Source organism: Neofelis nebulosa, chromosome 18, assembly GCF_028018385.1.
Source record: "Neofelis nebulosa isolate mNeoNeb1 chromosome 18, mNeoNeb1.pri, whole genome shotgun sequence".
NCBI lineage: Eukaryota > Metazoa > Chordata > Mammalia > Carnivora > Felidae > Neofelis > Neofelis nebulosa.
The window spans coordinates 9,362,731-9,377,205 of NC_080799.1; the positions used below are offsets into that span (position 1 = coordinate 9,362,731).

Genomic DNA, 14,475 nt, shown 5'->3' on the forward strand with positions numbered 1-14,475 from the left:
CCCCCCCAGTGCCCGTCCCTTCCAGGCAAAGCCCAAGTGCCTTAACGTGGGACCCAGGACCCCCTGGTCCTGTGACTGAGCATCTGCCAGCTTCTCCTGGCGTCCCCGCCAGAACCCAGCGGGCCAGGTCTCCCACCCCGTGTGCGGACACACACTCACCTGGACTCCTCTCCGGTGGCTTCCACCCCAAAGTGTTCGCACACGGCCGGCCAGAACTGCTCTCGCCACGTGATGAAGTCCTCCTCCAGGCTGGCGGAAGGAGGGAATGAGGCCGGCCCCAGGGAGCCCCTCTCCCCGCCCGGCCCGAGGAGCCCCCTGGGATGGGGCCCGAGCCACCAGGTGGCAGTTGGGGCGTCTGTGCTAAGCAGGGGCGCTGGGAGCCCAGAGGATGTAGAAAAGTGAGGGGGGGGATGGCACCGGCCTTCCCTTGCCCTCGGTGATGCCTGTACATGTGGCTTTGCGCTCCCCTCACGTGCCAGAGTCGGCCCTGACCCTGTGGGTTCCCCAGACATGCCGGCCGGGGTCGGGGCTCCGGGCACTCACTTCCCGTCGTCATCGCCCATCCCCAGCTCGAAGATCCGCTGGGCGCCGAGCTGCTCCAGCCGCTTGTCCACATACTTGCCCATGGCATTGAAGTGCTCGTAGGTCTTGTTCCCGAGACCAAACACCTGTGTGGACCCAGGGACGGGTCTGAGGCCTGGTCAGCGGTCAGGGGTGGGTTTCCCCCGTGCCGCCCAAGGGTACACCGCACCCGTGGGCCTCTACATCCTCCAGACAACTTGCACTGTGAGGCGGGCCACCTCTGGCCCCCGGAAGTGGCTTTGTTTCAGTGGCATGCGGCCCCTAGGCCTCAACCCTGGGCGGCCAGCAGGGTCAATTCACCCTCCCCGCCCGGTGTTCCTGGCCCGGCCTACAGCGGTCAGCCTGCTTTGGTCTACCGCAAATAGTGCCCCCGGAGCAAAGTGGGGCTGGGGACCCGGGAGCAGGGACTGTCAGCACTGGGGCCCAGGGCAGAAGAGAGGCCTGACCTGTGAGCAGCCCTTCCCGCCGTGTCCCCCGCTCTAAGCCTCTGTTCTGACACCTTGGCCTGCCCTGGCTCATCAGGACGAGGTGGGAACTGAGGGTCCAGAGGCACCGTAAGGTGCAGAAGCCATGGGAGAGAAGATGGGGAGGCTCACCGCATACTTGACTCCGGAGAGGTCCATATCCGTCTCCTGGAGCCAGTCGTAGAAGTCCTGTGCGTTGTCCGTGGGGTCCCCCTCGCCATAGGTGGCCATGCAGAACACCGCCAGGGAGTTCTCGATCTCCGGCAGGCTGCCCAGGTCGGCCTGGAGAGACGAGAGCAGGGCCCGGGCCCAGCGACCGTGACTGAGCCTATGTCAGGGGTGTGCCTGATGGGATGCAGACAGGAGAGCCTAGGCCCTGCCCAGGGCGGCTGCTGTGGGATGGGAGGGAATGATTCCCTTGGGAAGGGGCACGAGCAGTCAGAGAAGGCTGCATGGAGGGGGCTGACATTTGAACCAGTGCCTTTCCAAAGGAAAGGGAACAGCAGGCACAAAAGAACATGTGTAAGGGCCTGGGTGTTGACAGGCAGAAGCAGGCTGGGTTCTGGGCCCTGGGGGAGAACCTCATGGTCCCACAACGTCCTGGGACCACAGCAGGGCCCGGGCTCTCGCAAATTCCTAACCAGCCGCTGGCTAACTTAAAACCCAGGTCTGTGGACGGACGGGCGGCGGTGCCGGTCCCCAAGACCCAAGGGTGGGGGTAGAGCGGGTGGGGGACGGTTGGGTTTGGGAGACAGAAGAGCTTGTGTGGTGAACTCAGGAGAGACTGGTTTTGGGGGAAAGTACATCTGGCAGCAGCCCCATCAGGGGAGGAGAAAGATGGCAACTAGGACCTCTTGCCCGTCAGCCTCTTCCCTTACTGTCCACCGCGTCTATGTGGGGCTGGTGGCCTGGCTGTCATTAGCTCCCTGACCCAGAAAGAGGCAAGCAGACGGCTAGAAGTTTCTTGGGCTTTTGAGAGCTGCTTCCATGTTAGGGGAAGGGCAGAGAACCGATCCCTTGAGGACAGTGAGCAAGGTGAGCCTGTCCCTCGGCGCCACGCTGGGGGCAGAGCACCTGGAAGGGACACTGAGTCCTTCAGACTGAGTCCAGTGGTAGCCCGAGGGAGCGACAGGTCCACGGCAAATGGGGGCCTCTACCCCCAAACCTCAGGCTCCCCGGGCCCGTCCCCAAGTGGCCAGACACACCAGTTAATGCAGCCTCTTTTCAAAGCCCAGTGAAGGGCTCCCTGAGATGGCTGCAGGGGGGCGGAGGGAGAAGCGGAGACCCCTCCTCCCCAGACTGCGGAGACCCCTTCATTAACAGGCCACGCCCCCCGCCCTCCCTCTTGCATCCCCTCGCCCCCCCCTGCCCCGCCCAGAGCTGAGCTGGGAAGGCTGAGCGTGGGCGGTGCCAGGGGCCCATGCGCATGCCTGGGGCCGGCTGGCTGCCTGGACAAACGACAGGAGAGGCCCGTCCGTCCCTGTGGCTGACTCGCCCTTTACACACACGTCCACGATCCGGATGCCCTGGTCAGTGCTACTGAGGGAGCCAGGAGAAGGGTCGGGAGTAGGGACTACTCACCAAGTCATACTCCTCGGGGTCTGCAGCCATGCCCCGCATCCCGTAGCGGTGCGCGTCCTTGGACAAGCGGTTGGCAAACTCTTCCGCCGTCCCCGTCTGGGAGCCGTAGAACACGATGATGTTCCTGCCCTAGGGAAGGCCAGACACGTGGGGTCAGTGAGGGACCAAGAGCCCAGAGGCTTCTCCAGAGACTCTAGGTGGCCATAAGGTGGGCTAGGCAGGTGAGGTCTGTCCAAGGCATCCTCTTCCTTCCTGCCCCAAGTCTTCCTAAGTCACTCCGGGGCTATCGTCCCACAGTGCCAGCTACTGTGGAGGACAGTGACAAAGGCCACCCAGACATGCAGCTGCTCAAGATCACACTTCGGACAGATTTTTAAAGGACACGTTAAAAAGCACAATGTAATGTTCGGTAAAAAAAAGATGACCATGGGGCGCCTGGGTGGCTCAGTCGGTTAAGCGTCCGACTTCAGCTCAGGTCACGATCTCGTGGTCCGTGAGTTCGAGCCCCGCGTCGGGCTCTGGGCTCATGGCTCAGAGCCTGGAGCCTGTTTCTGACTCTGTGTCTCCCTCTCTCTCTGCCCCTCCCCCGTTCATGCTCTGTCTCTCTCTGTCTCAAAAATAAATAAACGTTAAAAAAAAAAATTAAAAAAAAAAAAAAAAAGACCAAACAGTATTCTAGCGCAATCCAATTTTGTTCTCTATGCACAATGGTGTCCATATATACATTTACACACACACACACACACACACACAAGGGAAAAAAAATCTAGCAAGAAGTATACCAAGAGTCTCCAAATGGAGAATCATGGGTAAGTTTTTCTGAATACCTATTCTTTATAAAAATCTAGACAAAAGGAAAGGTGCCCAATGGGCCGGCTCCCACATTCTTCATTCCACCCTCCTCCTCCTGTGGCCTCTACAGCTGGAACTCTACTCCCCAGACTCTCAAGGTGGGGCAGCAAATTTGGCCCAGCCAATCCACGTGCTTTATGAGGTCTGGAAGGTGGAAGTGAGGTACTGGCCACCTTCTGGTCCCTTTATGTAGCCATGAGGTTTCTCAGCAGTAGGATTTCAGTGCCCTGACCCCTAGAGGGGTCTCTGGTTTTTGCATGGAGCCCTACATATAGGTACAAAGGAAAAAAAAAAAAAAAAGTATGGATTATAATTGCTTTAAAATGTCTGCATACCTTTTACACTTCCTGAATTTTCTACCAATCATTTAAAAAGGTATTTTACTTTATTAAAAAAATTTTTTTCTAATGTTTATTTTTGAGACAGAGCGTGAGCTGGGGAGGGGCAGAGAGAGAGGGAGACACAGAATCCAAAGCAGGCTCCAGGCTCTGAGCTGTCAGCACGGAGCCCGACGCCATGAACCGCAAGATCATGACCTGAGCCGAAGTCGGACACTTAATGGACTGAGCCACTCAGGCACCCCTAAAAAGTTATTTTAAAATAATAACTTACAAAAACTACTTTATAAAAAAGAAAGGCTTATAGAATATCAGGCTAAGGGGACAAAACAGGATATAAAATAGCAGCTAAATGTTTACAGCAGCATCAAAACATATGAAGAACTTCAAAATAAGCCGGGTAGTTCAGCCGGTTAAACGTCCGACTCTTGGTTTTGCCTCCAGTCACGATCTCAAGGTTTGTGGGTTCAAGTCCCATGCGGGCTCCACACCAGCAGTGCGGACGCTCCTTGTGATTTTTCTCTCGCACTCTCTCTCTGCCCCTCCCCTACTCTTTCTCTCTCAAGATAAACTTAAAAAAAAAATTAAGCCTTAGGAGGAACCTGCAAGAAGTTACGGATTAAGGGTTCAACCACAGGGGAAGGCCCTGGGTTTGCAGGGGAAGTCTCAACATAGAAGAGGTCCAGTTCTCCGTTATCGATCCAGAAATGCAACGTGAGCTGGCAAAAAATCTGAACAGCTCTTTTTACTTCCTCAAAGTGATATCAAAAAATAAATATAAATTCATCTGCTGGAACAGGACTGAGCAGCGAAAAGGAACGAAGTGCTGATGTGCGACACAGACCGGACAAACCCTGAAGACGTGATACTAAGTGAATGATTCCACTTATACGAAATGTCCCAAACCGGCAACTCTATAAGGGATGCAGGCAATTAGTAAAGTGGACGAGTGGTTGCTTTGGGCTGTGGGTGGGGGTTAGGAATTAGTGGGAAGTGGCTGCTAATGGCTATGGGGTGGCCATTTGGGGTGGTGAAGAGGTTCTAAAGCAGTGGTGATGGTTTGCATAAATCTGGGAAAACGTTAAAAAACACTGAAGGATATGCTTTTTTTTTTTTTTTTATCTTTATCTGAGAGAGCGAGTGCAGTGGAGAGGGGCAGAGGGAGACAGAGAATCCCACGCAGGCTTCTCACTCAGCACAGAGCCCAACGTGGGGCTCGATCTCATGAACCATGAGACCATGACCTGAGCCGAAATCAAGAATCAGACGCTTGACTGACTGAGCCCCCCCAGGCGCCCTGAAGTGTATACTTACTTTAAAAGGGTGACCTGTGTGGAATGCACACTGTCTCATTAAAGCTGTTACCCCAAATGCATACATATGAAATAATGGCCAGGAAAAGGGGAAGAGTTGTGGGGCTGGGGCAGAGCCTAGCAGTAAGGATTATCAAAATAAGCTTTCTAAAACCTCAGTAACTGAAACTGTAGGATACTGAACACAGAAAGCCAGATCAAAGCACTGGGACAGGAAAATCTAGAAAAAGGTCCAAATACATACGGGAGTTATGTATTTGATAAAAGCAGTGGAGAAAAGGCGGATGCTATTACACGGAACTGAGCGGTGCACAAAAAGGAGCCGGACCCATGCTGCGCGGCTGACGCCGGGATAAACTCCCGGCAGACTGAACGTTAATTATGAACAAGGAAAAAGTACTAGGAAGCACCAGAAGAAAACGTGCAAGAATTCTTTCATCTCCTTAGAGTCAATGACTCCAAGTCCAGGAGTCACAGGAAGAACAATAAAGTGCACTGTGTAACTTGTACACACACACACACACACACACACACAAAACGCCAGGTGAAAACACAAACTACTAACTGGGGAAAATATCTTTAACTCGTGTCACAAACAAGGGGTTAATCTCCCTAATAATGTTAAGGAATTCCTCGAGAGGGCTCAATCCCAACAGAAAAGTGGGCAAAAGAGTTGACCAGAGAGGGGGCGCCTGGGTGGCTCAGTCAGTGAAGCATCTGACGCTTGGTTATGGTCATGATCTCACGGTTTGTGAGATCGAACCCCAAGTTGGGCTCTGCGTTGACATTGTGGAGCCTGCTTGGGATTCTCTCGCCCCCTCCCCTGCTCTTGCTCTCTCTCTAAAATAAATAAACTTAAAACAAAAAAGATTTGAACAGAGAATCCATAAAGAAAGAAATGCCATCATCAGCTACAAAAATCTGCTGAAATGCATTCATAAGGAAAATGCAAATTAGAAGTGCACAGGGATACCTGCTTTTAACCTAGAAAACTAGCACTCCCCCCCCCCCCCCCCCGACTCACGCAATACACTCTACTGGCAAGGCTTTGGGGCAACGGGTTTTCTCACACACGGCTAACGAGAGTGCCCTGGTGTGAGCCGGGGTCAGGGGAGGGACAATCTGGCAGCTTCTATCACACTACAAATGCACACACCTCTGGGTCCAATGATTCTACTTCTGGGATTTTATCGTATTAGCAGATGTGGAAATTGGCCTAGAGTCAGAGCAGCATCGTTTGTAAGAGGTGAAAGTTGGGAACAGTCCGAGTGCCCACTGGCAGGGCAGTGTCCAAACAAATTCTAGGATTCACGGTCACATGATGAAATCACTACGCAGCTACAGTAAGGAACGAGGGCGGGGTCTCTGAATGGCTAGGGAAGAAACGCCAACATAGATCAGCCAAAAAAAAAAAAAAAAAAGATGGGGCGCCTGGGTGGCGCAGTCGGTTAAGCGTCCGACTTCAGGCAGGTCACGATCTCGCGGTCCGTGAGTTCGAGCCCCGCGTCGGGCTCTGGGCCGATGGCTCGGAGCCTGGAGCCTGTTTCCGATTCTGTGTCTCCCTCTCTCTCTGCCCCTCCCCCGTTCATGCTCTGTCTCTCTCTGTCCCAAAAATAAATAAAAAACGTTGAAGAAAAAAAAAAAAAAAAAAAAAAGCATGGTTTATAACCGTGTACGTAATAGGCCACGTTTTGTGTTTTAAAAAGATGTAAAATGAGAATCTGGGTTTCTCCCCCCCGCGTGTGCATCAAGAAGCTCTAGAAAGATCCATGAAATACTAACAACGATGATGAGTGGCAGGAGAGAGGCTTTCCCCCGAATAGTTTGGGATTCTGACCATGCGCATGAGGTACTTTCTCGTAACGTGTAACAAAACCGGATCAGGCTGTAGCTGCGCTCCGGCCACAGCTATGTGAGGTTTCCGTCTGCTCGTGGGCAGAGCCTGGACCGGGAGGGAGGACGAGGGACAGTCCCCAGAGTCAGAGCGAGGGGAGACCCTTACAGTCTGGTTTGTTCACCAGGTAAACATCGGAGGGTAAGCTGTCCCAGGAAAGCAGAGCACCTTTGACGCTTTGGTTAGAGGAGAATGTTCTAGCCCACTCCTCCCTCCGCTCCAGGGAAGCTGGCCTTCTGCTGGACCTCCCTCCCCCGGCTGCCAGGGCCGCGACCCCCCGCCAAGAGCACAGACACACAGAAAACTCACCGTCTTCTTCATCTTTTCCACAAAGCTGCTGTCTTTGACAGAGGGGGTCCTGAAAAACAGAAGTAGCCGATGGGCAGGGGGCACATGTGGCAGCACGGAGGGGAGCCCCAGGTCCGGCCCGAGCCGCGCCTCCGGCTGGGGGAAAGGACCCTGGGCGGGGGCCTCCCCGTGTCCTCTACGGCAGGCCCGAAGCCTCTGGAGACACCACCACCTTCAGAGCCAGGACCTGCGGCCCCAGACAGAGGAGAACGAGGGTCGAGGGCTTGACTCCCATCCCGCGCCATCCAGCCAACAGTTCCGATGGCCCGGTCACCCCTCTGATCCCCACAGGCTCCCAGGGCCACAGACCGGGGCAGGCAAGTCCCTTCAGAAGCTGTCCCAGCCTCGCCTGACATTCTGCTCCACACTCGGATGCACCGAATTTATATGCCACTGCCTCGTGATGGCCCTCAGCATTCTGTCCCACCGCGGCCTCCAGCCACTTCCTCTGCTGACAGACCCCTGCTCCACCCCTGAACCCCCTTTCCGTCCCCCACACTGGGCCACATTACCTGTTCCCTCCTCTGTGACCGTGGCACCTTCTAGAGCCCTGGACCTCGTCCTCTCCAGAGAGGAGCCCGTCTACTCTCCACTCCCTGCTGCTGGCCTCGTGCCCACTCCCTCCCATTTCCTATCCTGTCCCTTCTCTCTCTCCCTGCCCCAGGCCTGCAGGGCCAGGTAAAGATGCCCAGTGAGCCGTGCCAGGGACTCTCAGGCCTACACCAGCAAGGTGCAAAAACATACCTTTCTCTGAATGGTAAATCTTTAGATTGTGTGAAATACAGCCCGTCTAAAATATGGCTGTCTCCATTCAAAACAAAATGAGTAATGGGGCGCCTGGGTGGCTCAGTCGGTTAAGTGTCCGACTTTGGCTCAGGTCATGATCTCACAATCCGTGAGTTTGAGCCCCACGTCAGGCTCTGTGCTGACAGCTCAGAGCCCAGAGCCTGCTTTGGATTCTGTGTCTTCCTCTCTCTCTCTGCCCCTCCTCTGCTCTCTCTCTCTCAAATATGAACAAACACTAAAAAATAAAAATGAAAAAAATTAAGGAAATGAAAGGCAAGCCACAGCATGGGACAAGATGTTTGCAACTTATGTCTATCTGACAAAGGACTTGAGCTGAGAATCTCAGGAATCCCTACACATCAATTAGGGAAAGATGAATAATCCAACAGAAAAACTGTGAAAAGACTTGAACAAGCACTTTCCTTTTTATTTATCTTTTTAAAGATTTTAAGTAATCGCTACACCCAGTGTGGGGCTCGAACCCACAACCCCGAGATTGAAAGCCATGTGTTCTTCCAACTGAGCCAGCCAGGCGCCCCTTGAGCAAGCGCTTTCTTAAAGACAGTCTCTAAATGGCCAAGGGACATATGGGAAGGTGCTGGACGTTAGTAGTAACCAGAGAAACGGAAAACAAAACCCCAGTGAGCTCTGCACACGCACCAGAATGGCTACCACGGGAGAGACTGAGCACATCACACGCAGGCAGAGCTCTGGCGGGGAGCACAGCACGGCCCAGCTGCCCTGGAACCCCGAGCAGGCCCTCCCTGACTCCCCGTTAGCCCACCCAGCACCCCCTGGGGAAGGCCCACCCCTAATGGCGGCAGGGCCAGGGCAAGAGCAAGAATGGAGGCCCTCAGGCCGGGCCCCCCCACCCCCCACTCCGACCCGTACTCCAGAAGAATCTGGTGTCTGTCTGGACATCTCGGATCGCATGTCCGACTTCTGTCCCTGCCCTGCCACGAGCAGCCACGTCTTCCCTGCCCTTCCGGTTTACGCTCCGCCTAAACCAGAGCGCTTGCCACCTGTGCCCACCTGTGCCCACCTGTGCGCTCACACGCATGCTCTCCCAGGACCCCGTCAGGTGAATACAGCAAGGCGCACAGGGTTGGGACTCCCACCGCGGCTCACCGTCTGAGTTCTGAGCTGGGAAAACAGACTGCCTGCATTTCAACATAAATCAAACTCAAATCCAAACTGATGCTTACGTATCAGCCAGCTAGGTGAGCGTTTTTGATTAGATACTCTAAGAAAAGAGCAGGCACAGGACCACATGCAGTTTCCATTCATACGGTGCTGTGGGTGTTCAAGACCCACTGATCGTACGTTTTAAAAAATGGTCAGAAAGATGAAGTTTAAGAGGTGTGAATTTCTCCCCAACTGAAAAGTGGAACAAACTAAATGCATTTAGTTGACACCTAAAAAGCGCGAGGCTTGGGGGCACCTGGGTGACTCAGTCAGTTGAGCGTCCAACTTTGGCTCAGGTCACGATCTCACAGTTCATGGGTTCAAGCCCCGTGTCGGGCTCTCTGCTGACAACTCAGAGCCTGGAGCCTGCTTCGGATTCTGTGTCTCCCTCTCTGTCCCTCCCCCACTGTGTGCTCTCTCTCTCTCTCTGTCTCAAATATAAACATTAAAAAAAATTTTTTTAATACATTTTATAGTTATAAAACTGGGGGCAACTCCAATGTCTAAAAATCAGGGACAGGCTGGACAGGTTACACAGCACAATATGACACTGTTCACTACTGAACAGGGAAGCGTGGATCGCCTCTATGGGCGTGGAAGGATGTTCTTGATTCAGTAAGTGGAAAAAAGCAGGTTATAGGATAATGCAGGCGACACGATCCCGTTTTGTTTAGAAGGGAAGGTACAGAAGCGCACATGTGATGGACGCCTGGGTGGCTCAGTCAGCTGAGCATCCAACTCTTGATTTCAGCTCAGGTCATGATCCCAGGGTGGTGGGATCGAGCCCTGGGTCAGGCTACGTGCTAAGTGTGGAGTCTGCTTTAGATTTCCTCTCTCCCTCTGCCCCTCTCACATGGTCTCTGAAATAAAATTAAATGCATAAACAGTTTTAATAAAAAAAAGGGCATGCGTGAGCACGTTAAGGATTGTTCTCTCCCAGTGTTAAACGCCTGGGAGTCTCTTTTGTCTCCTTCTACGGCTGATGTCTACTCCTAACCCCCTCACCCCTGTTCTTCCTACAGTGAACACGTAGTGCTTCTGTAATAAGAAAATAAGAATTACATTCTAGGTTTAGAAACGTGCGTGGATATGGACAGATTTGGGACGTTCCGTCCGATAAGGACAATTGGAATGGCTAAGTCCCGAGTAGAGACAGCGTCAGAGATGCAGGGCTGAGGAACACAGAGGCCTCTGATGCAGAGCACGTCTCCACCCTGCAGATCCCCTGGGCCTCACCGACCTCCTGCTCACGGTTGCCCTGGGTCGCCCTCCGTCTCTGCCCACAATGCCCTTTCTCTAACTTTGTCCCACGAGCTCCTATGTACCCCATCTCTGAAGACACAACATACACTTTCCTCTTCAGCGCACCCTGTTTGTCACCACCTTCAACAGGGCACAGGCCTCGGTTCAGGCCCTCGACTCGATGTTCGCGACTCATCGCTCCATCTGAGGCCTGGGGGAGCTGTGGGGGCCTCGGCACTGGGCACCATGCCTGGCACTGGGCACGGCCTCTGGGGCGTCAGGCCTGAGAGGCTGTTGGAGGGGTCAGGGTCTGCCATCAGCAGAAAAGCAAACTCTTGTCTCTTCTCAAGGACTGAGGTTTCCATAGAAGCCACATCTGAAGAAGGGGGGCTTGAAGACACGAGGGGTGCCCTGCCGCCCTGAGTGCCTGCGCCAGCCTCCGCCTTCCGACGGCCTCCCACCAGCTAGGGGAGAGACAGGCTCCGAGGGCCATCATGGAGGAGGGAAGGGCCGGCCCAGCCCTCTGAAGGGGAGGAGGCTCCAGTTTGAATCCTGGATCCGCCACCAACTGGGCCTGTGGTGGCATCGCAAGGCCTTGGACTTCTCTTACTGAAAACATTGAATCTTGGCTTCTGCAACGACCCCTCCCTGTTCCTCGTACAGCATTGGGAGTGTGGTTAACTCTCAGGGATAAAGAGGGTGTTCCCTAGAAGAGAGCCACCTGGGTCACTCTGTAATTTCAAAAACGCCCAGTGGCACAAAGTGGCATGTGCTAAGACCAAAAGGGGGGACCAGACAGTCCACCCACAGGGCATCTGCCGAAACCGGGAAAGGCCTCCCAGAAGGGCTGGGCTCTATTCTCAGACAGAAAACAGATCCCAAGGGAAAGCCACGGAAACCGGGCAGCTGACAGGCTCTTGGATGAGGCCCGTGCAGCCAGTGGGGAGCTCAGCTCTGGCGGCCCAGGGGTGCGTGGCCTCTGACCCAGACGCATGGGGCCGGAATGCCAGGCTGGTGGCTCCGGGAGCCGGGGGGCCCTCCAGGTCTGGCTGAGAATGTTCGAGGCGGGGAGAGATGGGCTAGCCCTCCTGCCCCTAGAGGAAGTTCTCCCAAGAAGCCTTAGCACCTCTGTGCTTCAGCCCCTGGGAAAGGAGGAATGCTCCCATCTTTTCCCCTTGGCTCCAGGGCTGGCTTCCAGAGATCGGGGGCAGATCGCACCCCATGGGGGGAAGGGAAAGCCAAGGACACTAAGGAAGACCCCTTGCCTCCAGTCATTGGCCCGACATGACACGGTACAGTTTCCTACTGGTCACACGTGGCCTCGAGGAACTGCAGAATCCACCCTTCCACCCCCCCCTCCCCCCGCTTCCCACAAAGCCCTGATGCCAGGCTTAAGGTGGCAGAATTCACCTGCTTGGCCTGTGCAGGTCCACACCTGAGCGCCCTCAAAAGGTCTAACCCAACCTGACAGCTTCATCCTGGGATGTGCACCTGGAACCTGATCTTCCCCAGGTGGAAGACTCGGTGACCGGGGCCTTCCTGGTTTCCGGTCCAAATCCCTTCCTTTGGAAGTGGGGAAATGCAGCCTGCAAGCCAGGACCAAAGGGGCTGATGGTCCTATGCCCTGCTGAGCCCCCCAGGGGACTGCTCCAACTCTGCTGGTCAACTCCACAGGGCACCCTCCTCATGCATCTGGGGCATCCCTGTCCAGGAAGGGGCCCCCTCCCGAGGGGCATCAGCGTGGTCTGCAGCAGAGACACGTCTGGAACTGACCTTCTCAAGGTTGGCTCGTCCCGCGGAGAGGAGTACGTGCACCCCATGGTTTCTCTCCCGACCCCGACTTAAGGGAAGAGGCAGCTTCCGGCTGTCTCCGGGAAACAGGCAGGGAGCCCGCGGCTAGGAAGTCGGGCTCTGTCCATCTCTCCGCAGTGCTGGCAGGGCCGGCAGACTGGCCCGGGACTCTAAAAGTTCTCCCCAGCCCTCTCGAAGTGTCTGCTGAGCCCCTGCCTACGTCTGTCCCCACGGGCACAGGCAGGACTTGGGACTCCAGCCTGAGACTCCCATGATGCCCTGCGTTTGGGCGTACACCCCTCCTCCTTCTGTATGGACCGAGGGAAGGAGAAAACCTTTCCAACCCCGACTCGGGTCTCCTTGGTAACTGTTTATATCGGAGTCCTTTCTCCCTACTTCCTCCCCCTTTCCCAATTAAAAAAAAAAAAAAAAAGGGGAAGTCTTGAGGCTGAATAGAGCTCTTCTAGACACTAGAAGGCAGCTGTGCAGGTTGCTATGGCTGGGCTGTCTCTCCACAAAGGAAGCGGCATTGATCCCGCTGCCAGGGCGCCTCAGGATCATATTAAATTAGTTCTGGTTCCTGTCTTCCTCCCCACAAAAGAACTATGGGCAGCAGAGCCCAAGACGCGGGGCCCAGGTCACCTGGGAGCAGCATGTATGCAGAGGGCAGGCCTGCCCCCCACAAGGTGGACCCCACATTCGCTGCGGAGACATTTCCTCCCGGCGGCGGGGGGGGGGGGCGGGGGGCAGCCCATCAGTGGCCCCCCAGGACAAAAAGCCAGCAGAGGAGATGGCAGCTGGGTCGGGCTTGGAGCCCAGAGACCACGCGGGTCCAATTAGAATTTTCTACTCCCAAATTGGGAGCAGGAGTCTCTCCATCCAAGCTTCAGAAGTCAACTGCGGGATGCACGAAAGGGAGGGCGGATGAAAGCACTGAGTCACTCGCATGAAGATGAACCAAGATGTCCCTGGGGTGATTCATTTCCTTTCCAGTCCCGGCAACACGCAGAGGAGTTTGGAAAACTCCGACTCGAGTGTCCTTTTCTACAGCACGGATTTCTCCTGAGACTCTCCCCTGCCCTTGGTGACACACGAGGCAGCCAGGCAGCCGCTGTGGGACAGCTGCCTTCTGGGGCCGGTGTGGTGGCCGGTTCTCCACCCCCAGGGGCAAGGAGCCTGCCACCAGAGAGGGGTGAGCCGGGGCAGGCCAGCCAGGGCTGTGGCTGAAAGCAAACGGTGTGCAAGAGCCGCCTTTTGTGAATACAAAGTGATTCCCCGGAGCTTAAATAAGAACCAGCAGGTGAACAAGGGCAGATCAGCAGGGGGCACCCCAGGAGGGCACTGCCACCAGCAGTGGCTGCCCTCTGGCAGGTGGGAGGTCATGAGTCAAAGCCAAAGCAGGGAATGGGAAGTATAACTTATTGAGTGCCTACTGTATGACAGTTAGTATTCAAGGAACTCTATACTGTATTTCATTTAATCTTCCTCACCCTGCCAGATGGGCTCTTGGATTTCACAGCCAAGGGCAGCGAGGCTCCGGGGACAGTGGGAAGCCAACTCTGGGCCTGTGGAAGCCCAGAGCCACAGCAGCGCACGGCCGCGCCCATGAGCAGAGCAGACTGTGTGCCCCCATCCCACCCCGTGGGGCCAACCACCGCTGACAGGAGTCACCAGGCACACTCAGAGAGCACACTTCCCGGCCCCTCCCGGGGATCCTCGGCCCTTGTCATTTGGCATGTTCGGAGGCTCGAGGGGACTGCCGTTTCCTTCAGGGACATCCTACCATACAGCCTTCAACGCGTATCCACCAACACGCACATCAGGCCTCCACACCTGCCGTGCGTGGCCCAGGTGGCCTGCCTTCCCAACACCGCGGGGCAGCACGCTGGCCTCTCCCTTCCAGCCCTACAGACCCCTGGGGCGGTGCCTCTGGAAGACTGGGTGCAGGCAGGGTCAGCGCTCTTGTGCAGGAGAGCGAGAGAGACACTGAGGTCCACGGCCCTGCTCAGGGTTATTCGCCAGTGACAGTGACAGAGAGAAGTCATCCTCTGCTCAGATGCCTTGTCTCTTGTCTCCATCGGCTTTGCCATTTGCAAATG

The 14,475-nt window shown here is 55.3% G+C and overlaps 1 protein-coding gene across 2 annotated transcripts in view; it reads right to left on the reverse strand.

The window, feature by feature from the left end:
* The window catches only part of LOC131501133 (NADPH--cytochrome P450 reductase), a 62,163-nt gene that overhangs the window by 3,693 nt on the left and 43,995 nt on the right, over window positions 1-14,475 (reverse strand). For both annotated transcript variants that reach the window (XM_058710852.1, XM_058710851.1), the window contains exons 3-7: window positions 7,334-7,382; window positions 2,628-2,756; window positions 1,179-1,328; window positions 544-668; window positions 160-249 (exon numbers count right to left, since the gene is read on the reverse strand). In XM_058710852.1, coding sequence (XP_058566835.1) covers window positions 160-249; window positions 544-668; window positions 1,179-1,328; window positions 2,628-2,756; window positions 7,334-7,382 — 543 coding nt within the window. The remainder of the gene's footprint in view (window positions 1-159; window positions 250-543; window positions 669-1,178; window positions 1,329-2,627; window positions 2,757-7,333; window positions 7,383-14,475) is intronic.